The following is a 26,248-nucleotide window of genomic DNA, read 5'->3' as shown; positions in this document are numbered from 1 at the left end:
CAAACCTGTTACTTCCTATAAATATATCATATTATATAGATTATCTCCCTCTAACACGGGCTATAGGTAGATAATAAAGCAAATTAAAGTCATTTTAAACCCTCTCATAATGATTGGCAGATCAATGATGAAATCTAACCCGAAAGTTATTGTCTTGAGGCGTTATATAGATCAGTAATGTCTGCAAACACGATTTAACTCCTTGAAAAGATTTTTAAAATCTGAATATGAGAGCAGATTGGTTGTTGTTCATCCCTGCCTGCCACTCTGCAGGTCTGGCTGCTCAGAGGGATCGAGGGCTCGGAAGGGATTAATCACAGCAACCTTGCCAACAAGCTTTTTTCCGCCTGTATACCAATTACATAACCGTATTATACAATAAATACATCTCCAGTCAACCGTAAACAGCAGTGACATAGGGGAGGAAGTTTGTCAACGCGCAGAAAGGGGCTCGTTTTGCTCGGAGTGCGTCCTCAGAGGAGTGCGTCCCCATCTGCCCCAGCTGGCACTGTACTGGTGGCACTTCTCATCTTCTTCCTCCTCCTCTTCCTTCTCCTCTCCCTTGTGTTCCTGCAGCGCTGAGGGGAATAACTGGAATGAAAGTCAAGGTCCAGTGAGACTGGCCGCACAAGACGCGCCCACTCTTGGCGGCGTTGCGCACTCCTTCGGAAAGAAACCTGCGCCGATACAGTCTTGGCTGCGCATCCACAGAAGCGTTTCATGGGAAGGACACGGCCAGTCTGCTCCTAAAAACTCGGTTTGCACACGTAGTGGCGCAGAGATGGCTCTACATAAGATTTTCCGTGCTGTCATAATGGGACCTCCCGGGTCGGGGAAGGGAACAGTGTCTGCGCGCATTACCAAAACTTTTCAACTGAAGCACATTTCCAGCGGGGATATTTTGCGAGCCAACGTCAACGCCAAAACCGGTAAGGCAGCGTCCAAACTCGAGCATATATTCAAGGAAGTAAATCTGCAAAAGTCAGCGTGTCTTTAGGAGTGAAGGTTATTTCAGGTCATATCTACTTTATATTCAGAAATGTCACTTTTACATGATGGTGTTCTGGAGGATATTCTCTGTTAGAGACAACCCACGCACTTCATGACTGTACACAAAGTATAAACAGATTATGCTGTACTGTAGACTAGTGTGAGAAATAATCTGGTCTAGTCTGATAAAAGCACCACTCCCATACCAGTTGGGATTGGCTCACAGAATTTGTATCCTCTCCAGGCAAGGTCAAACTGGTGAGCAGGGGAAAAGGGCCTGCTGCTTTGTGTTTATACTAGAAACAGTTGAACTCGATATTACCTGAGCTTTGGAAAGAGGCCCACTGCTTCTCAATATCACCTTGGGTGTAGATAAAGAGAGGTGCAAAGATAAGCAGCTGCTTCAGGTGTGGTTTTACAGCTGTATGACAGAGGAGCTATTTGTTTGAAGGACGTAAATCACTGTGTAAGTGGAGTTTGGAGTCTCCTGCAATCAACCTTTATTTATGCACACATGCTTTTTCCCCTCATCATGCTCTGTGATACTTTCATACTGTACACGTGCAGACATTTTGAGTCACCTCAGTCTGACTAAACCCTTGTATTGTTGGCAGCTGAGCTGCCCCAGTGGAGCAGTTGGCAGCCAGATCAGATCTTCTTATTGACATTCCCAGCTTATATTTCCCCAAACAGACCTTGAATCTAAACCAGTGACCTTCCACGTCCTGAAACTGCCTCTCCAGCATCCTCCAAGACTTTTCTGTGTGAAATATAAACTTGATTACAATGAATTACACAATCCTCCTAAATTGTCACTTTGCGAAACTGGTGGTCATGCAACAATGCATTTGCCTTCCAAAACACTTTGCAGCACCAGTGCACATGAGTGTGCACTCTTTATATTCGTCACGTGCTAAACACAAAGGAAACATGATCTTATTAGTCTACGTATGCCCAATAAACATAGAACAACATCATTTCTGTATTAAATCCAAGTTCTTTCTTTTATGTGGCCTTTGGTTTTACACTCAGTTTCACCATTTCCTCTGTTTCAAAGTGACATAACAGCAGTCGATTAGCACAGTCCGGTCACTTCTGCAAGGCTTGTCAGGAAATTCCTTTCTTCAGCTGGACTCTGACCAATTAAAGAGGAAGCCAGAGGAAAAACATGGAAAATGGAAGTTATTTTCTAGAAGTAGCTTTACATTTAAAAATGTCCTAGACTAAAAGTGTTCACATAATTGTCTGTTTGATTGTAGCCACCGTATAAGGGTTATGATTGTTTGTAGATATTCAAACCCACCATGCCGGGACTGCACTGATATTTTAAATGGAAATAAGTGAATGCACAGGAAGAGTGATGGCGGAGGCAGCTGAAAACATACAAGAGTAAATATTTAAATGCAGAAGATTAAAAAAGAAAACATTTGTGTAAGGAGTACGAGCAGCATCTTCTCTATAAGTGTCTCTTTTTTATGTCTGTGTGTCAGAACTCGGCCTCTTGATGAAGTCCTGTATCGATCAGGGTCAGCTGGTACCCGATGACGTCATGTCTCGTCTCATCATGAGTGACCTGAGAGCTCTGGACCAGAGCAGCTGGCTGCTCGACGGTGAGTTTGTAGCACCACTCATTTCTGATGGGAAACATTTGCTCGTAAAAACGTATTCAGAATTGTTTGTTATAGATTTAAAGGTGCAGTGTGTAGGATTTAGAGGCGTCTAGCTGTGAGGTTGCCAATTGCAAACATTATTGTGAATAATGTCCACCTATAACTATATTTTGGATGGGATGTTTTTATTTATCAGATGTTTTCTTAGATCTCATTGGTTCTAAATCCTGTTACAGTCATTTAACACAGCCCTCCTTCTTCCCCTGTACCTCTTTCCTTTGCTTCACTCCGTCCATCTGTCTCTCTTCTAGGCTTTCCTCGTACTGTATCCCAGGCGGATGCTCTGGATAAAGCCTACAGTGTGGACACAGTCATCAACCTCGATGTACCCTTCCAGACCATCAAACAGAGGCTGACCTCTCGCTGGACTCACTTTCCCAGCGGCAGAGTTTACAACGTAGATTTCAACCCGCCTAAAGTCCCTGTAAGTACATCAATCACCCCTTCACCATATCCGTTTCTGGTTTCCAGATACGGTCAGTACAGGAACTGCACCGACAGCCGGTGTCTTTTCAATTTCAGTTGTTTGCTCACAGTTGGCGTTTCTTTTCTCCTATGAAATAATGATTGTTTATTTGAGATTGGTCTATTATTTAAGGTTTTTCCTAACGTCTGCCTTGAAAGAATGAGGCGCAAAATGCAATTAGATAAAAAAGCCACTGGAGATGAAGCCAAACAGAATGATGTGAGGTTACTGGAAGACAGATGAGAGACACTAATAAGATAAGTGACACACTAATGAGGAAAAACATTAGCATCCGGCATAAACAGAGGAAACGGAGATGTGAAAAAAAAAAAAACAGACTGCAAAACCGTGAAAAACGGGTAGTTGAAACAACAGGGGACCTTTGCTCTCCTCCAGGGTTATTACACAACGAGTAAAAAGGAAACAGTTTCATCTGGATTTTTTTAAAATCATGATCGCTATTTGAACTCTCTTACTTTCTGTCACATACAGGTGTTTTGTGAAGATTTGTTTCAGGCAAAATCGTTTTATTCAAGCCTCTTTTCATCTGCATCTTTTTTTGTGCATGTTGCATCTGTTTCCATGACGACAGACCGAGCTCTCCGATAGCTGCAGGCAAATGTTTGTTATCCTTTTACATACTGTCTTCAACCTCGCAACATTTACATGAAAGAAGGAAATATCTGAGGAATAGGAGATTATTCAACATCTCCATGAACGTCTTGATTGATCTGTGTATCAGTATCATACACCGTATAACATAGCATGGATACTGAGGATATTACACTGCTAATTTTGTGACAGTGATGAGGTTTTGAGCTCCTGTTTCTGTCTAACTGATGGCTGACTCACAGCTAACATGCCTGTGCTCACGCGTGCTCTCAGTGATTGCCTGCAGTCTGGAGGAGTAACACATTTATAGTTAATCATTGGCTCCTTCGCTGTATTCTCCACAGACCTGTTTGCTAGCATGCCTTAGTCGCTATAAATGTTATGCAGACCCCATAACAAAAAAGGCGTAAATAATAAAATTAAAGATGGCTGAGTTGAGTTAGCAGGTTCAAGGTCCCGGTACTGTGCCTGCTGTCTCACTGGTTTATTGAGACACTTCAATAGAACAGAGTCATCGTTAATGTGTTATTATCCACACCTGCTTTTCCTTCTCAAATGTGGCTGTGAAACAGGCCAGTGGTTTAGCCTAAAGGAAAAGCTCACTCAAAAATAAAATGTCAGTCATTATCTCTGGCATAATCCAAGTCTGTGGAAGCCCTGAGACCTCAAATTGATTTGAAAAGCCTTTATTTACAACCTGGACACACAGTCCAGCTCATGCACTCACTTCAGATGCGGTTTGCACTGACGCTTTTAGCTTAGCAGCTGCAATGTAAACAACAGCTTTTCAAATCAATTTTGGATCTTGGATCTTCCCAGTTATGCCGATAATGCTTTATAACAAGTAACTACTTCACCCAACTTTTCAATTTTGGGTGAACTTTACCTTTAAGATGTGGCTGAAGATATAATGTCATATTTCCTTGAACTGTTTCTGTTTGAGATCAGTATCCTTGGAAATGACCTGCTGCTGCGTTGGCTTATGTTCAGTGGAAACACAGAGACAACGTGTCACACAGGGATGAAATGTAGCTAAAATGTCTCTCAACATAATTTGGCTTTATTACTATCAGTCTCGTCACTCCTCTTGGTCGACTGGTTTGAAAGCAAAGACAACACTGTGTGTCTCTTGAGCCGAGCGGTGTGTTTACATTCCAGTTTCTGTGCTGTTTCTGGCTTTGAGCTGGAGAAATGTCACGGCTGTGGACTTGACTTGCGTACAATGGCTGGAAGTTACCTCGAGCGTTTATCAAGCAACTCTGTCTCAGCAGGTTTCTCACATTTTCTTCTGATAAGCATTCATTATATTGCAGCCGGCAGTAAACATGACTAAAAAACTGCTATTACAGCAGGTTGTGCAGGTGCAGTTTTTGAGTACTGAAGCAAGCGACAACGTGTGTTTATGTGTTTCTTCAGGGTTTGGATGATGTGACAGGGGAGCCTCTGGTGCAGAGGGACGACGACACACCGGAGACGGTCACACGGAGACTGAAGGCCTACGAAACCCAGACAGAGCCTGTCTTAGAGTACTATAGGTAGGGAATTTTGCATCCCTGCACAGATAACTTCAAGGGGAAAACAAGTTTACTCCACATAAATGCATTAATATAGGCAAAAGGCTGCGAACAAAAGCTGCTGAACTTTGACCTTGGGCCTTGTTCCCCCCTCACATTCCTCACGGCTGCTTGCATGACTGAAACACTGCTTAAGAGCCACATTCCAAGAGGACAAGCTAATAAGTGCAAACCCCCGAAGGAGTTAAATGCACACACAAATATAACATTTATTTATTTAGTTTTACCAAAATCAATGAAACCCAGGCAAGAAACATACATGTAGTCACTAGACTTGTGAGGCTGTGTACCCAGTTTGAAAGTTCATGCATCATAAATGCTATTTTTGGACTAATTAGGCAGGAAAACATATTACTCTGTTTTCCCTCAAACCTCAGGGATGTGCTTAGCTAGTGTCCCACTTATTTTTAGCACAGTGTTGGAGAGGCTGTTCATCATATGAAACACAGGAGGAACAAATATTTTAGTTCGATTGCTGTTTAACATGTTTTATCTTCTGTACAGAATATTTTTAAAGCAAAACTTGAATTTGTGGTGTAATACTGGAATAACAGTGGCTGTAAAAAAGGATTTCTGTGTTTCTTTTCCCCTCCAGGAGTAAAGGTGTGCTACAGAGCTTCTCTGGCACGGAAACCAACAAGATCTGGCCGCACGTCCAGGCTTTCCTCCACAGTAAACTCTCCTCCGTCAACCGGAAAGTCGCGTAGAAATCCAGAACAGAATGGCACAAGAAGGGTTCAAGTTTACCAGAAGAAACCACTATGTACACAGCCATCGATCAGGTGACACTTTCTGTGAAACAGGAGGAGAGCCATCGGTGTAATAACATGTTCAAAAAAAGGAGGAAGCTCATACAGTTTGTGTCGGGAAGCAATAGTAAGACTACAGATGTTGTGGGGGGGAAACTCTCAGGATGGGTGCGTTAAGTTTGAAAAAAGACTGTCTCCTCATTCCATAATGTGCCTTTAAAAATGTAAGATGTGTCACTGAATGTAGTATCAAATATCAAGATCTTAAACAGTGCGATATCAAGTTAGGTTGACAAGAAATGTGAAGATTTATACAACGATCGGAAGAGTTGTTCTGGCACATCCTCTCTGGTGAGTGCAACCACCCTTAAGAAGTGGAGTTGAGTACTGTATGCATTTTTGACTTGTTTCTTTGTAACTACAATCATGACTTCTTGTCTTAGTAGAATGGTAATGATATCTTGAGCTAAATAAGAGACTTTTCAGCCTTATTCATAAGAAACAAGCAATATTTTGAGGGCATAACAACTCCGATATGGCTTTGGGACTGTTTCTTATGCAGTGGGTATTAAAAGACCATATTCACATGGCGGCCATTTTCCTCTGACGTAGGTTCAGGATAGGAAGTTTGAATGCTAAGATAATTTTATGGTGCTTTTTCTAGGTATAAATGTAAGGTATCTGACAAACTGTCTCATTTCACAACAATCCTGATTTAACAGCAACTGAAAAGATGACCAATATTGAAAATCTGGAGGGACGTCGGGCCATACTTCAAGGTAAAATAACATATTTGATAACCTATTAGCGAACGTTAGCATTCAACCACTTCCAAGCTAACATTACTTGTTTGATTACATCCAGTGTTTAAGTTCCAGGCTTAAATAAATGTGACTAAGATGTGTGTTGATATTTTAGCTATCATTCGCTGCTTTAGCTCATTGTATTGTGTAACACTGTCAAAAGGTTATGTTAGCTAGGACGTGGTTGGATGCTCACGTTAGCTGTTGTCTAACGGAAGCTAGCGGTCATCAAATATGTTGTTTTACCTTGAAGTATGGCCTGATGTCCCTCTGGATATTTACTGTCCATTGTGCTGATCGATGACAAAATGGTGAATCATAATATCATGTCAGATTACCTGTTTATTTGACTTGCAAGCGTCGACATTTGAGCTTTCCACACTGGGCATGATGTCAGAGGAAAATGGCCGCCATGAGAAGATGGTCTATTGCCCTAAAGGGAACTGTGCCATGTTCGACAGATTAAATTCACTTTTGCACTTAAGTGCCTCTTTTTAAAAAAATGTACCAGGTAGCTCTGTGAATGTAGTTTGTAAATACTTTTTATGAATATGGACCACTGAGTGAATAATGTATAAACTGACCACACTTATAACATTTCAGAGTATAATATAGTATTTTGGATTTTTAACTAAGCCATCATTGTGTAACAGCTTCTTTCAACCACTTCAAGTCTTAATTGTGTTGCCTTTTGAAATACATCACATTGTTTCCATTTTAACCAGGCATTCCTTGTTTTGAAGTTTATAAATGCAGACCATCTAATGTGACTTGACAACTGAAAACCCTGTTGAGAAATGTATTAACTTGACACACTCGGAGCAGTTTGTCATCTGGCGAGAGGATTTCACAACATTCAAGGTTGAGCTGCAGTTGTGTGTTTCTGCACTCGGTCTAAAAAATGTCTCACCATGTTAAAAAGCCACAGGAATGCTAACCGGCATTACAGTGTACTGTGGACTGAAGCAGTGAATGTTTCCTGAATTGTACCATTTATAAAACACTTGAATATTTAAAGAACATCTCCTTTTCATGGACAAATTACAACTGTGTCATGAGTATTTATTTTGAAGCACGATAAACTTCTGATTCTATTGAATGTATTATTTTTAACACTGCACCAAAGTAAAACAACTGGACAGCAGTTTTGATTTCACCAACACCTCCAACAGACGGTTAGGACAGTACTCTGCTGACTCAGCACTGTCACGATGGAAAGTTTAAAAAACGAAAGTTTCAAAACCGATGTGGCAGAGAGCGAGATGTTGTCCGTTTCTATTCCACACAAACTTTGCGCCTACATTGCCCACAAATCAACTCTACCGCTGAGATTTTGTCCATCTCTAACGGCGGCAGGAGAAGCCACATCTTACAGTAGCCTTCTGTGAATGACATGTAACTTGAATACTATAATAATAACTTTAATAATAATAATAATAATAACAATTTTAATAATAATGGAAAATAATTATAGATTTGTGACAGAGTTTGTTACCCTATAACGTGCACGGCCGTATCATCAATGGATCACACAGTAGCTTCAAGTCATAAACACTTGTGTTGTACTTTAATGCATCACATGGCATCTTTAATTCCACAGTCTGCAGTTAAAGTCTTACCGATCATGTCACTGAGCAGATGTTCACACTGATTTTGGCTTGTTAAATAAAGAATGTTATTATCAGGGGGACAGTTAATTGGAAGCTTAATGAATCTGGCACAAACCTCGAACACAAAAAAGTGACAAAAAAAAGTCAGCAAACAACAGAATACCACCGTGAAACAAAGCAAAAAAGTCACGCCGTTCAAAACAGGAGCTCAGCTGAAGAAGCCTGCTCGTAAAATAAAAAAGTCTTGGTGACTGGGAAGAAGAATAAAGTCAAGTGCTTGAATCATTCCACCTCGAGACAAATGTAAAGTGCAGGACACATTCAGATGCAGAGTTCCTTTCTGCATACAGATAAACAATAAAAGTCATTGTAGTGAGCTCAGCCCTTTTTTCCCCTCCCCTCCATATCAGTGCTCTTTAGCCTTCTCTCAGGTGGAGGTCACAGAATCGAGAACTGTAACAAACACCGACAACAGTCTGCACAGAGCACTTGTGCGAGGAAACTGGCAGTTGTGACTCTGCTTTAGCGGCTGGGTACAGATGGCAAGCTGGTAAAGAAAATGCAAGCTAGTTTCACACCGGCCCATCACTGAACCTGAAACAATGAATACACAAAAGGCAACGCAGGCCGAATAAACCTCATGTTGGAAAGAGGAAGTGATTCAAACTCCATGATCGCGTGAATCCCAAGGGATTAATAACAAACTAAACTGACAAGCGCAGCACCCTCTTTACACCTTACATTACCATGCCTCTTACACTCAGAATACCTTTCCAGTGAACACTAGGATTGTGTTAAATGTCCTCATAAAACTGGGCTGACTGCCCTTCTAAATCCCACGTTTGCATTGAAAGCAGAGTGCTTTGTCATGCAATAAATAGTGAGTAATTATTGTCACATACTGAAAAGCGAGCACTACTGTCTTAAGCTCATTATTCGGCTTTGTCTTATGTCAAGCTGCTTAAATAAATAAGCAGCTGGCTACTGTTATACTGATTGTTTCTGGCACAGAAGAGGACGATACGAGCCAATGTAGCCACGTGCACAACAACAATTATTGTCATCCTGCGTTGTGTATGTGGAAAGTCATTTGACTTTATTGTGTATATTAAATGAATTTCAAGTTCGTCTGCAGACTTGGACGCTAGATAAAATCTGGTAAAAGATGCATGTTAATGTAGATGTAAAGGAGGTAGTCTGATTACTTGCGCCCTTTACTTGCTCCCATAAGTTTCTCCAGACAACACTCAGAATACTTAAGGGACAGTTCACCCAATAGCTCATCTATAACTCTTTCCAGAAATACAACATGAAACTGCTCACAGCAAGCTCTGTGGATCATCTTGAGTGACCAGGTCATAATTTCTGGAAAGAGACATTGCTGTTGAGTTTTGAAAAATGTATTTCCTTGGTGCTTTGACCACCACATGTGGAATGCCATTTAGTTTTATTATACGAGAGAGAAGTCAGACATCTCTACCTCCGAGAGCTCCAAAACTCTGTAACTCACACTAAAACAAATGAGATGGATAAACAGCACTACAGGTAAAAGGATAAATATGTGTTTTTGATTTTTGTATGGGCTGTGTCTTTATTAAAACCACTCTTGTCTTGCCTTTCAAGAGATGCACAAATGACATCCAATGTCTTAAAGTGTATATAAGCTCCTATTCTGCATTTGTAAAAGCAGCACTGTAAGGTAACTAATCAATTGTACCGACATCAGAACTTTCTTGTTATACTTGTAAAGGAGGCTGTGTTTGATGGCTTTTCAGGCACAACAAGGAATGGCGACCATCAGGTAATGACACTAATGTATGACAAAACCCGAGTAAAAGTGAAAACATTTGCACCAGAAGCCATCATCATGAAACATCTCTGTTGTCTCTTCATTTCAAACAACTGTGAGCAAGCTAACTCATTAGCCACCTGCATTATTTATCATCTCCTGTGGGTATGTGTTCAACTGCACACATGCAGATCAGTTGAGAGTCTGACTGTAAATTCAATACTGGTGAAAAACACAAATCCAAGTAGGGCTGCAGTAATTAGGCAATAGAAAGCTTACTGCCAACTATTTTGATAATTGCTTAATCGTTTCAGTCATTTTTCAAGCAAAAATGCTTTTTTTTTGCCATTTATGACAGTAAATAAAGAATATTTGGGTTTTGGACGGTGTTGGGGAAGAAAAAGCAACTTGAAGATGTCACTTTAGGTTCTGGGAAGAGTATTTTTCACCTTTTTTGGCATTTTACAGACTAAAAAATATTCATTATTCATGAAAATAACCGTCTGATTTAATCAATAGTGAAATAATAGTTAGGTGCAGTCCTAAATCCAAGTGAGCACAACTGGTGTGCTCTCTGTATTGGTTACATTCAAACATCACGCCACTAAAACAGACAAACTGCTCTGTCAAGTGCAGCTGAAACTGAATTACTCAACGGTTCACTCCTGCTGATCAACCTACTTCTCTCTTTTTTTACAGCAGTTACTGTATGCTAGAGATGTGCACGACTAGTTGCTTAAACCGTTGTTTTTTCCTCGTGTTTTGTCTGTTTGCACAAGTTTGGCCATCATACTTCCCAGCCAAATGTTGTTTCATCAAAGAACAAGCATCTGTTACTAATGTTAACAATGACAGTTTACTGTTGCAACACACACATTATTTTTTGGGACACTTTTTGACCTCATGTATTAAATTGTGCTCATCTTTGAGTGTGTTCATACTTTTAGACTTCCCGGCTAGTCTAACTTTAAACCTCCGTTGAAGTGCTAGCCGTATACAAATGATCAGGTAGTTTTAAATTTTGCTTCAAGACACTGTGCTATTATAAATGCCATGCACAGAATGACAGACCTTCAGTTGACAATACTTTATATATAAATGTTCATCCACGATCTGTCAGTCATGCTTCTCTTACACCCGACATGATTCATTCTAAGCAGCTCTAATTACTCCTCAGATCAGTTAGCTACGTCAGGCATGGGATATGGTAGCTAACTGACTTTAGCCCAAATACTTTACAGGTCTAGTATTCTTTGTGTTGTCAGGACTTAGTTTGTCAGTTTGTTTTGTTTTCACTTTCTCATTTTCAGAAGAACCAGCTTGAAGGTTACAAGAACTCCATCTGTAAAACCAGGCTTAGGGCACAACACGTGCATTTAGCTGGCAAGAGACACCGCAGGAACCTACTCTGCCAGAAGCCGACCACAGTGGTATATATCGACAAATCTGAGAAACGTTTGTCATCAGAGAAGCATAATTTCCTGCAGGTTCTCCTCTGAAAATTGCAGCGCAACAATTGATCATTTCTCTGGTTATTCCTGCTCCGCTCTGGTATTGTTAAGCCTGCTCTACTGAGTAAAGGGGGCTTAAAACTCAGGTAGTTCCTAAAAAGAGGAGACGATGGAGGTGGAAGAAAAGCAGGGGCCGGTCCTACAATCCCTAGGAGGTCTCCATCATGCGTATATCGTCTGTTTCTGTGGTGTCATCCTTTGTCCACCTTCCTGTGCTTGTCCACAAACCGGCCTCTATACAGCGCTTCATAGGATACTCTGCCACCTAGTGGAGGGGGAGACAGAGAGGAGGTGTCCAAAGATAGCCAAAAAACCAGTCAAAGGTGAGGATTGTCATGCACAAACCTAAATAAAAAAATAGGTTTAAAACAGAGCGAGGAGAGACTTAAGGGGATTAAGCTACTGTTGCCTTGTTAGAGGATTATAATGGTTATGTAACTGCACTCTGCCTCTTAAACATCCAATGCACTGATCTGAAATCCAAAAGCAGGACTAGGAGAGAAAAGCTTCAGTTTTAACAGGCTCCATCGCATTCCTGGGTAGCCATCTTTCCTCTGTGGGAGAAGAGGAGGATGTTTTTTCTTCCCTCTGAGTAGATTTTTGGCAGCAGGTCAGGCTGTGGGGCCAACAGGGGGAGGAGGCCTCATTCTCTCTCAGTCACAAAAGGCTTTCAAACTACAAAGATTACGTTTACTAGAGAGGCCATTTGGCAATTTCCACACTCTTCATCTGAATATAGAAATACTGCACTCAAATAAAAAAATATCTTCCATGCCTGTTAATCATTTACAATGTCATGGACAATAAAGGCCTTTAATTGTGTATGAGGCAGACAACTCAGGGCTCCAGAGAGTTTTCTTGGCAGAGCTGGTAAAGCTCCATTTGTGTGTCTAGGAAACATAATGATGCAAAATAATGATCTCTTGGGTGGGAATTTACCTGAGCTGCCGACACAATGATTAAAGGAAAGGGACAAACATAGACTGATGGCAGAGGTGAGGATGTTATCCACTTTTGGGGACTTAGGACTATTTGGATAAATAATGATACATGTGTTACACTATTATAAGTATATCAGCACCAAAAACACAATTTGATTATAATTACATCAATTGTCTTAATATTTCAGACACAATCCACTTGTCTGGGTTAACCCTTTAGTTCTATACCATATGCATTTAATGGCATATTTACGGAAGCCCTAAAGGGCCATGCATTCATGCATTTTATTTCATATTAATTTCATTAGTTTTCTCGAGATATTATCTCGAAATAACAACTTTGTTTTCCCGAGATAATGGTTTAATTAATTTGAGATCTTGAGAAAACAAAAAGATAGTGTAGTATATTAAAATCATTGCAGGAAACATCATTCAGTGTTCCAAGGAGCAGGAGCATATCGATCACCGCATCCATATCTTTTCAATCAAGGCCTGACACAGGCTGAAATAGCATTATGCCTTGCTATTCCAGATAATATACACATTAGTGTGCGTAATCTAAAAAGACGGTTAGCAAGGCTTCAGCTATATCGGCGGCTCAATCTAAGTGAGCCTGATGTCGTCATTAACTACATAGCTGACCAGCTACGAGGTCCCCGGCATCTCCATAATCTCAGGCCTATCATATCACAGTCATTATCTCGAGTTCGAGAAAAATGTTCCCGTTATCTCGGGAAAACAATTGAAATTAACTTGTTACCACGGGAAAACGGAGGAAATAAAATGCATGAATGCATGGCCCTTTAGGGCTTCCGTACATATTAATTTATTTAACCATTTCTTTATTTTATTTTAGGCGTTTCAATCCTCCATATGTTGTAACAGTTTCTATACTTTTTCAAATAACAAGAAAGGATCAAGTAGAAGTGATTTCTATGGGCAACATTATATTAATGCAGTATATTCAGACTTAATATTTGCATGTTCAGCAGGAATAAAAAAAAAAAATCTTCCGTTATGTAGTTCATTCGTTTCAGATGAAATTTTGACTTGATCTGTTTTCCTAGGAATTTAATCCAAGTTTGAGACAAAAGGATTTTTACTACAGGGGAAAGAAAAGAGACAATATCTACTATGGTTCTGTAAAACTGTCCACTGCAGTGGAAAATGTGATACCTGCTGCTATGTTATCAAGCTTGGGACATCACACTCCCAGACAGCACATTTGACTGAGACATGTGATACTAAACAGCTGACAAAAGCCCCCAGATCACCAGTGGCAAATCAGTGCTTGATCACTATGTGGTTTAATTCATGTTTTCCTAATGCCTATGAATCCTTCCCTGCTGCATTGTTGTGCTGTCACCATTCATGAATAATGACACTGAGCATAAGCAAGCAAATGTGAAAAAGGTCATTTGTATATTTTGTGACAATGATATCACAAAAACAACATCCTAAGTGCTGCGATTTGAAATCCAACATCAACTAAAGTTTCCTCAGGAAATTCTGTTTGAGACTAATATACAGTAGCTCAATGGTGCCATCTTACAGCTGTGTGAGGTAACTGCAACAACAGCCTGGAGCAGTGGGAGAAAGAGTGAAGGGAAACTTACTGTGTCCAGGGCTTCTTTGGGGTCAAGTCTGCAGTTTGTGCCAGTGTTTCGTTGTTCAATCTCGTTAACCGTGTCGCCTCTACACTTGACTGCGTAGTCTTTCACTCTGTGTTTGAAGGCCTCAAGCTCTGTTTGGAAGACTTCTAAGTAGACGTCTTGTCCGTCCTACACAGCAGCAAAGACAACAATATGAGGAAAGAGCACAACATGGCTGAAAGCGAACATCCTTCTGACACCATCTTTGAAATGGAAAATCCAAGTGTACCATATGAGCATACACTGTAGGAATGAGCTGTTGGCTCTCATTCTGTTGTGTGCACATATGGCATTAATCAGATGTGTGTCTTACTTTGGCTTTGTGGAAGAACTGTCTGAAGCAGCCTCGAGGATCCTGCTGAGAGTTCGACGCCATCTCCAGGATGAACTGCATGACTACAGCTTGGTGCGCTACCTGCTCCATCAGTGCTTCTTTCTGCAGGACACAAAATATGACAATGATTTTGTGTCCTTGTCTGAATTGATTACAAACCATTAAGTAATTTATAGGCCCTGTGGGGTTACAGTGGACGCTCAAAAGTCTGCTTCAAAGGAGATTAAACAACCTGTGACAATTCTTAACATTGCATATATTACTGCTGTATGTTTTTATGTTATATTGCATGTTTTGCTATGTGTTTTTATGCTTTGTGGAATAGAAATGGACTACTTTGTCGTAGATACTAAAAAGATTGAATAAGACCAGCCTTATCCTTTCAGTACATTACCCCTTCTTGCTGCAGTCTCATGCACCACAGAATTAAGTAGTTGGCTGTTTCCTCACAGATGAGCTGAGGCATGTCTGCGAGGAATCGCTGACTGTCGTCCCATCTGTGCAACATACCTGATAATTGGATATAAAGCACATCAGTTCATGTGTTCAAGACATAAAAAGCACCGAATGGGTGATTTGTGTATGAAACTGACAAAGAAAACCAAGTTGTTTGCTTTTTGTGAGAATGTTACAGTGTTGATTAAGTAGATTTTAGAAATATTTACAGCACCCAAAAGAATGAGAGTTTTGCATTAGAGGCTGGAATCGGGTCGGGTACCCGCTGTTTGTCGTCATTGAAAATAACGTGAACTTTGCATAATAATATTTCGGGTATCGGGCCGGGTCGGGCCTGGTTTTTAATTAATTAATTAATTAATTTGGGCTCGTGTCGGGTCAGGTCTGAAAGTCTCGGGTTCGGGCCGGGCACAGGCTTAATTTCCAGGCCCGATCCACCCTCTATTTTGCATCACTTGGCAGTTAAAGCTCACCAAGTTTACCTTTTTACCTCATCCATAACTAAAAACACCTTATGAGAAGTTAGTAATGATTGCAGCTGGTTGACTGGCAGTGTCTTATTTCTCATGGCAACATTTAAAATGATCCGGCCAGTATTTTCCATGCATGTTCAGAGTGTTTCACAGTGCACCCCTATATTTTAAGACTGAGTAAGGCAATTCATTGCAATCAATCCATAGTTTTTGTTAAAGTGAAAAGAACTGTAACATGGACAACTCAAACGCAGTACAAACTGCCTTGCTGGCCATTTTTCTCTGCAATAACTTAAGATGTATTTACATTCATTCACAAATTCACATGAAAATTAAATAATAGAATTCCTTCTGGTGAAACTGGAGAAGAAATCCTGCCTAAACCTGCGACAATCCAAACAACTCTTATTGTTTAGCATCTGACTTACCAAAATGCCTGAGCTCTTGCTCGTACTTCTGGAGAAACGTCTTGCACTTGTCCTGATCCATTTCTGCTTGTTTATTTTCGACATTGATGATACTCTGGAGGAGAGAGAAGACATTAACAAGGTGTTGATGACATAACTAAATGCTCAGTGGACAGCAGGTACACACAATCAAATAAGAAAATGTTAACAGAAATCAACATAATGTAACAAAGTTATAAAACACGTCAGCTTTATGTGTACCCGCAGACCTTATCAAAAACGTCCCAACTCCCGACTGCTCCGAGCACAGGACTGCGGCTCGGCTCCTGACCTCCCAGCATGCTCTCCTTGCGGCGCCACTCCTCCTCCGTGTGTGAGAGTTCTGTGGGGCAGGCCCGAGTCCGAGCACGCTCCTGCTCCAGGGACTCTGAGCTGTGGACGCCTAGAGAACACAGCTGGTCCTGGGCTTCAGCCAGTCTCCAGCTGGAGACGATGGAGGCCTTCACGCAGCGCTGCTGGCTCTGGCACAGTGACTCCATGGCGCAATCACAAGGGTGCGATGATGATGACTGGATCAGTGGAAGAGAAAGAGAAAAGAAATATACTGTACAGTTAACAGCAAATTCTCTTATATAACGTACACATTGATCCAATTTGTTTAAACACAATCTGTCAGTGTCAAGTTTAGATCGCTGATGCAAAAGTGGCCTACAGGGAGGAGAGAGGATTGGCTCTGCTACAGGAGGGAACAGCTGACACCTACAGACTGCCTCTGAATCACAAACTAAATGTAGGCCACTGGCTTTTGAGCTCTCATGACCACAACCGTGCTGTATTTGGTACAGGGTGGGGCGAGAGGGCTAAAAATAAATAAATGCTTGTTTCCATCATGTCCATGGCTACCCAGACAGCAAAATGCCTTTTCTAGGCAGACATCGCACACAGCTGCCAGTGTCTGACAATATGGAGGAGGACCTGGGGGAAAAGGAAAGTGAGCTGCTGCTTCATGTCTTGTTGTGGCCTCTGATCTCACCACTCCTCCTCCGGATGGTCTCCCTCTGACGCAGATTTTAGCAGTGAGGCAGGAGGATGAAACTGCGAGCGATCTGTTCACCATATGACCACACGTTTGTGTAGAATATAACTAGCTTTATTATGCAACTCTAGGTTCGCATCAGGTCAGCCTTCAATCTAGCATGCATGCAGCCTGGGAGTTGGTGTTGTGCCAGCATGAAAGTTGTTCATGCTAACGTGTAAGATAATGACACGAAAGCGAAGGTAGAGGTGTGAAATGTAATACTATTGGAAAACAAGTAACTATTAGCCTGTTCGTTGCTGACTGTTTAGTAACTCGGTATGAACTCCAACGAGCCCCAAACTGGTTTGTTAGCTTAGTTAGTTAGCATGCTTCCCATACCAACCCGTTATATGTGCTGCCAAGTAATCTTCCGCTAACATCCCAACCTCTAGCATGAGTTCATTACCTGCTGGTGAGGATACATAGGACTGGAGCCCCTGGCTGTTGAAGATGGGTCACTGTTAGACTCCTCATCAGGGTAAATTGAAGCTCCGTTGCCCAGCCACTCCATAACTGCTAAGCAACTAACGTTAGCTGGCTAGCTCTGCTAGCTAGTGCTAGCCGTGCTGGAAGAACCAGTAACAGTGTTGCTCTCTGTGATAAACTGTCTGTCAGAGTTATGTTTGATCTAAATAGCAGTCTGAGAAGTCAGCAGAGCTGAAGGAGGAATATGATGCACCACGACGGGGAGCTCAGCTTCTGTAAATAACAGCGTTGTAATGTCTACAGTAACTACAGTCACTGGCTGTGAGGAGCAGTCCAGACCGCGGCTGCGTCGTTTTAAGAGGTGACACGCAGAGCACGTGGTAAACAACACTGACCACGTGACACCCTCTCAAGCGTTTCTCCAGAGTTCTGTTCAGTTCGAGCAGGGTCCTGTAAAGAGCCCGAAGTCATGCTTGAGGAAAAGTAAAGATATTGTCTTAAAAAAAGACTTAAATAAAAATGAAGTCTTAAAGTATCTGACAGTAAATGTAGCCTACTGAAGTATCAAGAGTAATTTTCTGGCAATAAATGAACTTAAGTATCAAAAGAAGAAGTAAAAGTAAATAATACATATATTTACGTGTGTATATGTCTAAATGGGTTAACTGATTATTGGATTCGACATTCAGCATTTATCTGATGTCAGGAGCAGTGTGTTTTTATTTTTATTGCTGATAAAATAGATTTAAAAATGTGCTCCTGTAGCAGACTGAAATCTGCAATGTTACTAGTAACTACAATTATCAAATAAATGCAGTGGAGTAAAAAGTACAACATTTGCCTCCAAAATGTAGTGAAGTAGAGGAATAAAGTACCAGAAAATGGAAATAGTCATGTAAAGTACAAGTACCTCACAATTGTCCTGAAATACAGTACTTGACTAAATGCGCTCACTTACGTTCCATTACTGGCTGTAAGGAATGGATACAGTGTAGTTAAGTCAAATGTAGAAAGAAAAAAAAGATAAAATGTTGGATTATGAGCTTATTTGGGCATGTCATTATTCAAATACAATACTGCAAATATATTATGTACCACAATTATTAAACAAGTGATACCTACAAGAGAATTCATTACTCTCACTATTTTATAGACCTCTCTGGGTAACTGATGTTGTACTGACAATATGAGCTAGGATATGGGCCTATAGTAAAAATATATAGCCAACATGTTTCAAAATGTGTCTTTACCATGCCAAAGAGTTATTATATTATACCAACATGGAAAATAAAGGGTATACTGTGGTGTACAGTGGTTTTAAAAAGTGTTTTCATGGTTTGTGGTTTTGAACTTACATGTAAGTATTTTGTTTATGTTTTTGTTTATTTAAGATGTTTCTTAAACTGCATTTTTCACTTTTATTTTTGTTTGTGTGAATAAACAACAACTAATCCAACAGAAATGTGTTGAAAAATGTTAAAACGTGCTGTGTGCTATGCGTTCTTTGACCAGAAGGTGGCAACAGTGCGCTTTGGACTTTGTATGACAACCTCCACGGAAGTAGACCGCAAATGGACGTGGGTATTTATTTGCCCTACTTTTAGCATTGAAGGCAGCTTTACTTACAGCGTGTACATCACTCTTGATAAACTCCATCAATCAAACATCGGAGATTGTGGTTAATTCTGTTTACTGTTAGGGAAATTACATAATTCAGGGTTTTAAATCTGTACGTTCTTGCGTTTTGGACCGCATAAGCTGCCTGACAGGTGTTACGCAGGGCAAAACTTCGCACTCAATCTGTTCACTCTTACACTCAATTGCAACTAGCTAGGTAGACTACCTGACGATAGCTAACTGGAAGCAAATAGCACATGGTGAGTCCATTCACATCAATACCGTAACGTTACATTATTTTAATTATATATGCCTTGTTCGTCAACACACTAAGAAGTAAGCTGACTGTGTATTGGGGCCCAACATGAGAACCTAGCACTGACTTTTAAGCTAGCCGAAGTGAGTCACGAGCTTACCAGTATAACGGTACTGGCAAAACTACAAACATTGTTGTGTCTTTAAGTTGGCCCTTACAACACAAACACTCGAGCAAGTATAATATAAACACACGGACGGGTGTCATCAGAGTGTGTGCTTGATTTTCCTGTGCAGGACAAGCTAATGTTTGCTAACAGAAAGTGTGAGATGAAGCAACGAGGAAGTAGGAAGCGTCGTGCCACCACTAGGTGGCGGTAAAAGATAATAAAAACACCTGACTGCAGGTGCCACAGGGCTCTTCTCTTTCTTCTCCATTCCCCGAAAGAGTGCTGCTGTTTCGTGGACAGTGCTGAACGCTAAAGCCCGCCTCTAGACCCTGCAGACATTCAGACAGGGAGAAACAACCAGACTTCATGCCTAAAAAAACATCCTCAGGCTGAAATCAAGTCTCATAGCCAGCTGGCACCTTGCCCTTTCTCAGGCTGCTGTTCCCACAGGTTTCTGTGTGTGTGTGTGTGTGTGTGTGTGTGTGTGTGTGTGGGCAGGAATGATAATATCAGCAAAACATGTTCATAATCATGTTACATTTTTCTTTTGGTTTGATATTCACTTCCGTTTTTGTTTTTGTTTGTTTTTTTGCTTCTCTTGATGCTCATTGACATCACAGTTCAAGATGCCGCAAACTTTGAGCCCAAAATAATTGATTATAATTGGTTTCTCTGGCATTCAGCTCAGTGTAGTTGCGTCACCATATAACTATGTGCCATAATGACGTATATTGCAAATGAAAGTACTGTAAAATTCTGTGACAGTAATATATTTGAGCAATTGTGGTGGAGACGTCTTATTTATAGCAACGTGTTGTTCGGTGTGCCTTCCCCAACAGAGTGTCAGCAGCACACCATCCTGTGGACAGAAATGAGCCATACTACTCCGGAGGCAGTGGGTGCGTATCACAGTTTTACAACACAGAGCTCTCTTTCAATATTTAATATAGAAACAACAAACTTTGGGGTTAATTGTGGTGTGATGATGATGATGGGTATGCACACTCCAAAGGTACGAGGCACAGCTGAGAAATATCTGTAGTTGAAATATACACTACGTCTGATGTCATGTCATGTCACGTAACATAGCTTTTAAACAGTGGTTATAAGGCGTGTATAGATACATACATGTATGTATACATTTTAAATCCCAGCCAACAGTTTCAGCACTTGTTCAGCTTAAACGTTTTAGGATGAGTTCATCCTAAAATGAAAAGTCATTATCTGCTCATCCTCATGCTGATGGAGAGTCAAGTAAAGTTTCATAGTCCACAAAACATTACTGGAGCTTCGCATCAAAACAGCATTGCAGCAGTCTCGTAAACAACTGAAGTAGATGGGGACTCTAGAAATGTTTTGTGGAGTATAAAACTTCTCCCGACTTTCAGTCTGCATGAGGGTGATGATGTAATGACAGAATTTTCATTTTTGGGTGAACTTCTCCTTTAAGGAATTGCCTATTATTGTGTAGATAAGTGTGTTGCCACAGCACACTGACTAACTTTGAGTCATCTCTGATTTTATGCTTTGTTTACACATGCTTCTTGGCAACATTAGTTGGCTGAAGACAAAGAGCTTAAAGAGTCCACAATGATATCAGCATCATTTTTTTTCTCACCGTAGAGCCTGATGGTATGTGTCAGACTCCATTTGGATAGAGACCAAGTTGTAGTGGGTCAATTCTGGAGAGGTGATTTAACATGCAAACGCTGCTTTAAAAGGCATCTAATTCTGCAAGTGCTTGCACTCTCCTCGTTTTCAAGATTCTCTAATGGCACCTGTTGAAAAGTTTTTCCAGCACCTACAACGAAATACAAAAGGAGAGAAGTGCTTGTCGAAGAATGTCGTGGCGTCCTTCCAGCGGAGTTGAGCCACTCGCAGAACCTCTGCCAAGTCACACTGAAGCTGTTCTGGTGGCTGTAGTGACACCAAATGCCCCATTTAGACACTTGATCTTTGTGTTTCCTTTATTTTGGCAGCTGCCTGGCAACAGGCAGTTAGACCTGCCTGTGGATTGTAATCTCTGTCTAATTTCACTTAAATTTAAGTGCGACTTTTATTGTTTTGTAAGAGCAGGGAGGTTAAATAGTGTCTGATTACTTTAAAATCAACTGAGTGTAAAATGCAGTATTTTCTCACCATGTAAGTTATCTGGTGCCAAAAAATACAGATCCCAGAGGTGAATGAGTGCATGTTCTGTATGTGTGTCCGTGTGTATTTGTATGTGGTGATGGAGGTTATTATGTTGTAGTGAATGTGGAGCCTCCAGCTCTGTCATTCACCCACAAGCCAGGACTATAAAGAGGCGACATGCTCCACATTCCTCTCCTCTCCTCTCTCCTTCTCTGTCCTCTCCTCTCCTCACACAAACAGTGAGACTGAAGTGAAGTGGGCTTGTGCTATTTGTGTTTGTGTGAGTCTCTGTGCACGTACGCATGTCCGTCAGTGGGATGAATGGGCTGGAGTGGGGTGTGTAACAGCAGAGAACCATGGAGAACAGCAAAGGAAACTCTGTAGCTATTCAAATGCTTGAAATTCAAGGACCTTTCAACGGACCAGAGCAGTATTCTTAGACTTCTTAGCCCATTTACTACATATCCAGTGTGCTTTGCTGTTTTTCATAGCATGCTGTAATGTTGCTGTCAACGCTGTGGCATCATGGTGAGACAATGAAGTGTAGGTTGATTTGAAAAGCTGTTTTACCATACGAGAATTAAGCATCTTTCACAAAACATAAAAGCAGATATTGTAGTCATTTAGCTGGATTGTCTAGAGAGGGAATTGCATTTACAAAAATCAGAAACTATTTTATGCTTTGGAAAGTGACTGACAATAATGTAGAGCGTGCATGATTTAACTCAGTGAGCCAGAACATGCAAAAAGGCTGGCTTAGCGCGACTAGCATTATCTAAAATAAAAACACAGAATCAAGTCACAGACTCGGGCACCAAAAGATAATGTTTAAGAGGGAAGATAAAAGAGACCAAAAGTATCAGGCCATGAGAGATGCAGTAAAGAAAGAGGCCAACACGTAGAGAGGGAGAGGCCTTTTGCTCTGCTTTCCCAGGCTATGCATCAGGAAGGTTGTATTTTTTACACCATGACCACCGCATAGCCCTTTCCTGGGGAAATCCGAGACAAAATCGAGAGAGGCTGCTGCAGGGGAGGGAGAGGGGAACAGGAAAACTAGCCCTGGGAAGGAGGGAGGGAAGGAGGGAGGGAAGGAGGGAGGGAGGGGGGCAGGTACGGTGTAGCCCACACAGCATGAGTGACAGAGAGGGTAGCTTTCGGGAAGGCTCAGTGGAACACACGCACAGGCAGATCGACACAAAACGTGACACACACATGCATGCTTACATCTCCTCTTGTTTCTAGTCCCTTTTATCAACCGTGGCCTTCCAAAAAAAAGGGCCCTGAGTGTCGTCTCTAGAGTATTTTGGCTGCAGATTCAGCTGGAATGCAGAGCTAATGCCGGGTTCCTCTACTGTCCAACCAGCCTCAGCTGTTAATCCGATGTTATGGCTGCTCGGCCATGCCTGTTAAAGAAATAATATTTGACGTTATGGCTGCTCAGCTATGCCTGTTTTAACGAACAATATTTCCAGCAGATCACATTACTTATAAGCTAAGATTTAGGTTGGACACAAAAACATGGTATTTCATAACCGTTTGGCAACAAATTTGACCTTTTATTATCATGACTAATACTGAGGAGCAAGGGCAAATCAGCATTGCGGTTTTCAGGATTGTTTTTATGACCTGCACCAAAGTTATGGACGACATTAGTCTCAGCAGACAGTTGAGCTAACTGGAAATAATAGATGTCTTGTCATTGGATAACCTAATGCGCCAGGAGGTTACACTGAACCATCTGGGAAGTAGTTCTTGGGAAATTTTTTGAAAAGGGCAGGTATTTTCAAAAAATACTTAGCAGGTGATTGGACAACCCATCCGTCTATCACAGGCACACTTCAACCAATCAGATTGTTAGTAGGAAAGCCAGTTGGTAAATCAAAGACAAACACCTTTTCTTTGCTCCTCTTTCAATGAAATAAACTTTCCAGTTCTGCTATAACTGATGCTATAGCAGCTTCTATGATAACCTTTTGAGGATCCGCCATGTTTCTTTTCAAACGAACAGTCGCTTCTCTCACTGGTTGTTACATCTGAACCACACCTGTAGTTGACCGTGGTTCCTTATAGGGTGATGATTGGTCCAAACCAATGTGGGTAAAACCCAAGCGCATAGCTTGGAAGCTGAGCAAGATATGAGCTGCCTCAAATGTTAAAACATTTTTAAAAACTGCTAAAAAGGCCAATAGGTGTGGATTCCTTGACAGGTTGACAGAGGTCAAAGGTCAGAGTGAAACCCCACCTCATCTAAATGTGTGTGTGTCTGTGATTCCCCCCCCCCCCCAGGTCTTGACCCTGCCGTGCTGAGAGACGATCTCTTCGAACACTGGAACCGGAAAGATCTTCAGATGGTGAGAGTCACTTTCACAGCGTGTGTCAATTCCATACATGCAATATTGTGTGTGTGTGTGTGTGTGTGTGTGTGTGTGTGTGTGTGTGTGTTTACAAAGGTAGAGAGATGGAATCTTTGTGTGTCTGCGAGAAGCACAGGAAGGAACAGAGAGAGAGAGAGAGAGAGAGAGAGAGAGAGAGAGCTTGGATACCGGCATGTTTAAATGAAGCTCACCAGTGTGTGAGTGTGTGAGTGTGTGTGTGTGTGTGTGTGTGAGTGTGTTAATGAGGAAACCAGAGTGTCTGTCAGTAGGAAGGAAGGAATTTGTGTTGCACTGAATGAACTTGAGATCTGTGTGAGGAGGATATTGAGTGGATGACATCTGTTTTACAAATTAAGACGCGGGGCGAAGCATTTTCTCACACAGATATTATTTTCTTGTGTAGGAAGTTTCTAATGCCAGAGTTTACTGTCTTTATCTGAAACCTAAAATGGGTCACAGATCTGTGTCTGCTGGGCCCCCTGGGAGGGAAGTTAGCTGTTTGTCTTCACTGGATGTTTTGTTTCTGCTTTTCTTGCAATTCACTAATCAGTTCCCACATTTTACCAGCAATTTTGAGTCATTTACTAGAAAACGTATAATATTTATTGTAGTTCTGAGCAAAATATCTTTATTGTATCGTTATCATGATATGAGACTATGTATTGTCTTAGATTTTGGATATTGTTATATATCACGATATGGCATGATTGTTGTCGTTTCCTGGTTCTAAAGGCTGCATTACAGTAAAATTATTCAATCCTCAGAGCTTATCAGACTACTCTACTTATACTTATCTTTACCCACTTATTCATTATATCCACATTACCAATGGTTATTTATCCAAAATCTCATCATGTTCATATTTTGTTCAAGTGCCAATAGTCATCCCTACAATAAATGAAAATAAGATTTAATAGATGAAAAGATAGGCTGTAATGTTTTATACATCTATCTTTCTCTCTCCACAACTTTAGTTTGAATTCACAGCACTGCCTCCCCTGTTCTCTGCCCTCACAGCTAAGCTTGGCAGCCCTCCAGGGATTTTCAAAGGTGACTGAGCCTCTCGAGGCCTTGCTAACAATCCTGGAGAGCTGTCCGGGCAAACAGAAGGGTCGGAGCCACACCCTCGGCCATCACATCCTCATGGAATTCCAGGCATGGCTGAAGGAACATCCGCAGGTTGACGAGATTCATCAAACAAACGTTTTTAAACTTGAGAAATGCAGAGTTACAGCTCCATTAGTTGCAGACACTCTAGACGTTTTAGAAAAACTTACTAGGTCTTAAGTTGTCGGATTGCCTGAACCACACTTACAGAAAAGCAATTTTCTGTAAGTGTGGTTCAGGCAAAAATAAGTCTTTTTCAAGCACAATATCTAAATCATTTATGGAGTCAAGTGAACAAGTTAAAAGCCAGTTTCATGAAGTTCCTTATATCTAAAAATAGAATACTTAAGTACATCGATCATCAGCACAGATGTTACCACCAGCCCCATTTGAGATTAGTTGCTTGTTTGTTGTTTTTATTCTTTTTTTCTTTGGTTTCCTTACACTTGTCCCCTTCCACCAGGTGACCCTGAGCTCACTCCCAGAGCAGCAGGTATTGGCACTCCAACATCGGGCCCTGAGCTTACTAACAGATATCCAGCCCAGCTTTGCAGACGTTCTCATAAACATCTACCACCTCAATACCCTCGATCTGGCCACTCTCCGACTGCACATTGAGAGGTTGCAGGCTCTTACCTGCTACAAAGAGGTGAGTGCCTCTTTTGGTGTTTGACCAGAAATCAAACTTTTGCTGAAACAAAAGTTTTTCTCTTTCATTTACTTTGTGGTTTTCATAGGCAGCAGTGCTCAGCATGAAGCTGAAGTTACAGAAAGAGCTGAATATGGAGGAGGTGAGTGAGACAAAACATCTTCAGCAGACATGTCTGTCTAAGCATTGTGCATGTTTATTCATAAGCATACTTAAGATGTGTTTGATCTGAAATGTTTTCAAATCCTCTTCTGCAGGTGTGTGTACCACTAATCTTGCAGAATAAGTTGCCGTTGGCAGAGTCTTTCGTCACAGGCCACAGTCATCTAGAAAAACAACTGGTGACACTGCTGGACTCGTGGTGCCACCCCAACTTCAGTGTGGAGGAGATACGCAAGTAA

General features: G+C 41.2%; 3 protein-coding genes across 4 annotated transcripts in view; 2 read left to right on the top strand and 1 right to left on the bottom strand.

Annotated features, from left to right (window-relative positions):
- Nucleotides 1-41: 41 nt before the first annotated feature.
- Nucleotides 42-7,904, top strand: ak3 (adenylate kinase 3). Its single transcript, XM_084339672.1, has 5 exons — nucleotides 42-929; nucleotides 2,481-2,600; nucleotides 2,912-3,084; nucleotides 5,155-5,273; nucleotides 5,908-7,904. Exons 1-5 carry the CDS (start codon nucleotides 782-784, stop codon nucleotides 6,017-6,019), a joined length of 672 nt encoding a protein of 223 aa, XP_084195798.1. The 5' UTR covers nucleotides 42-781; the 3' UTR covers nucleotides 6,020-7,904.
- Nucleotides 7,905-11,335: 3,431 nt separating this feature from the next.
- Nucleotides 11,336-17,889, bottom strand: cdc37l1 (cell division cycle 37-like 1). Its single transcript, XM_084339670.1, has 7 exons — nucleotides 17,522-17,889; nucleotides 16,307-16,606; nucleotides 16,059-16,152; nucleotides 15,096-15,211; nucleotides 14,681-14,803; nucleotides 14,332-14,496; nucleotides 11,336-12,039 (listed from the first exon to the last, which is right to left on the bottom strand). The coding sequence occupies exons 1-7, from the start codon at nucleotides 17,624-17,626 to the stop codon at nucleotides 11,923-11,925; spliced, it is 1,020 nt and encodes a 339-aa protein (XP_084195796.1). The 5' UTR covers nucleotides 17,627-17,889; the 3' UTR covers nucleotides 11,336-11,922.
- A 1,283-nt stretch (nucleotides 17,890-19,172) lies between these two features.
- Nucleotides 19,173-26,248, top strand: part of exd3 (exonuclease 3'-5' domain containing 3) — a 43,243-nt gene continuing 36,167 nt past the window's right edge. For both annotated transcript variants that reach the window (XM_084384125.1, XM_084384124.1), the window contains exons 1-7: nucleotides 19,173-19,418; nucleotides 20,423-20,482; nucleotides 24,003-24,067; nucleotides 25,109-25,270; nucleotides 25,662-25,847; nucleotides 25,936-25,989; nucleotides 26,105-26,244. In XM_084384125.1, the coding sequence (XP_084240251.1) occupies nucleotides 20,455-20,482; nucleotides 24,003-24,067; nucleotides 25,109-25,270; nucleotides 25,662-25,847; nucleotides 25,936-25,989; nucleotides 26,105-26,244 (635 nt within the window). In that variant the 5' untranslated portion in view covers nucleotides 19,173-19,418; nucleotides 20,423-20,454. The remainder of the gene's footprint in view (nucleotides 19,419-20,422; nucleotides 20,483-24,002; nucleotides 24,068-25,108; nucleotides 25,271-25,661; nucleotides 25,848-25,935; nucleotides 25,990-26,104; nucleotides 26,245-26,248) is intronic.

Source organism: Pagrus pagrus (genome assembly GCF_965226575.1).
Source record: "Pagrus pagrus genome assembly, chromosome: 19".
NCBI lineage: Eukaryota > Metazoa > Chordata > Actinopteri > Spariformes > Sparidae > Pagrus > Pagrus pagrus.
This window is presented reverse-complemented; position numbering and strand designations above follow the sequence as displayed.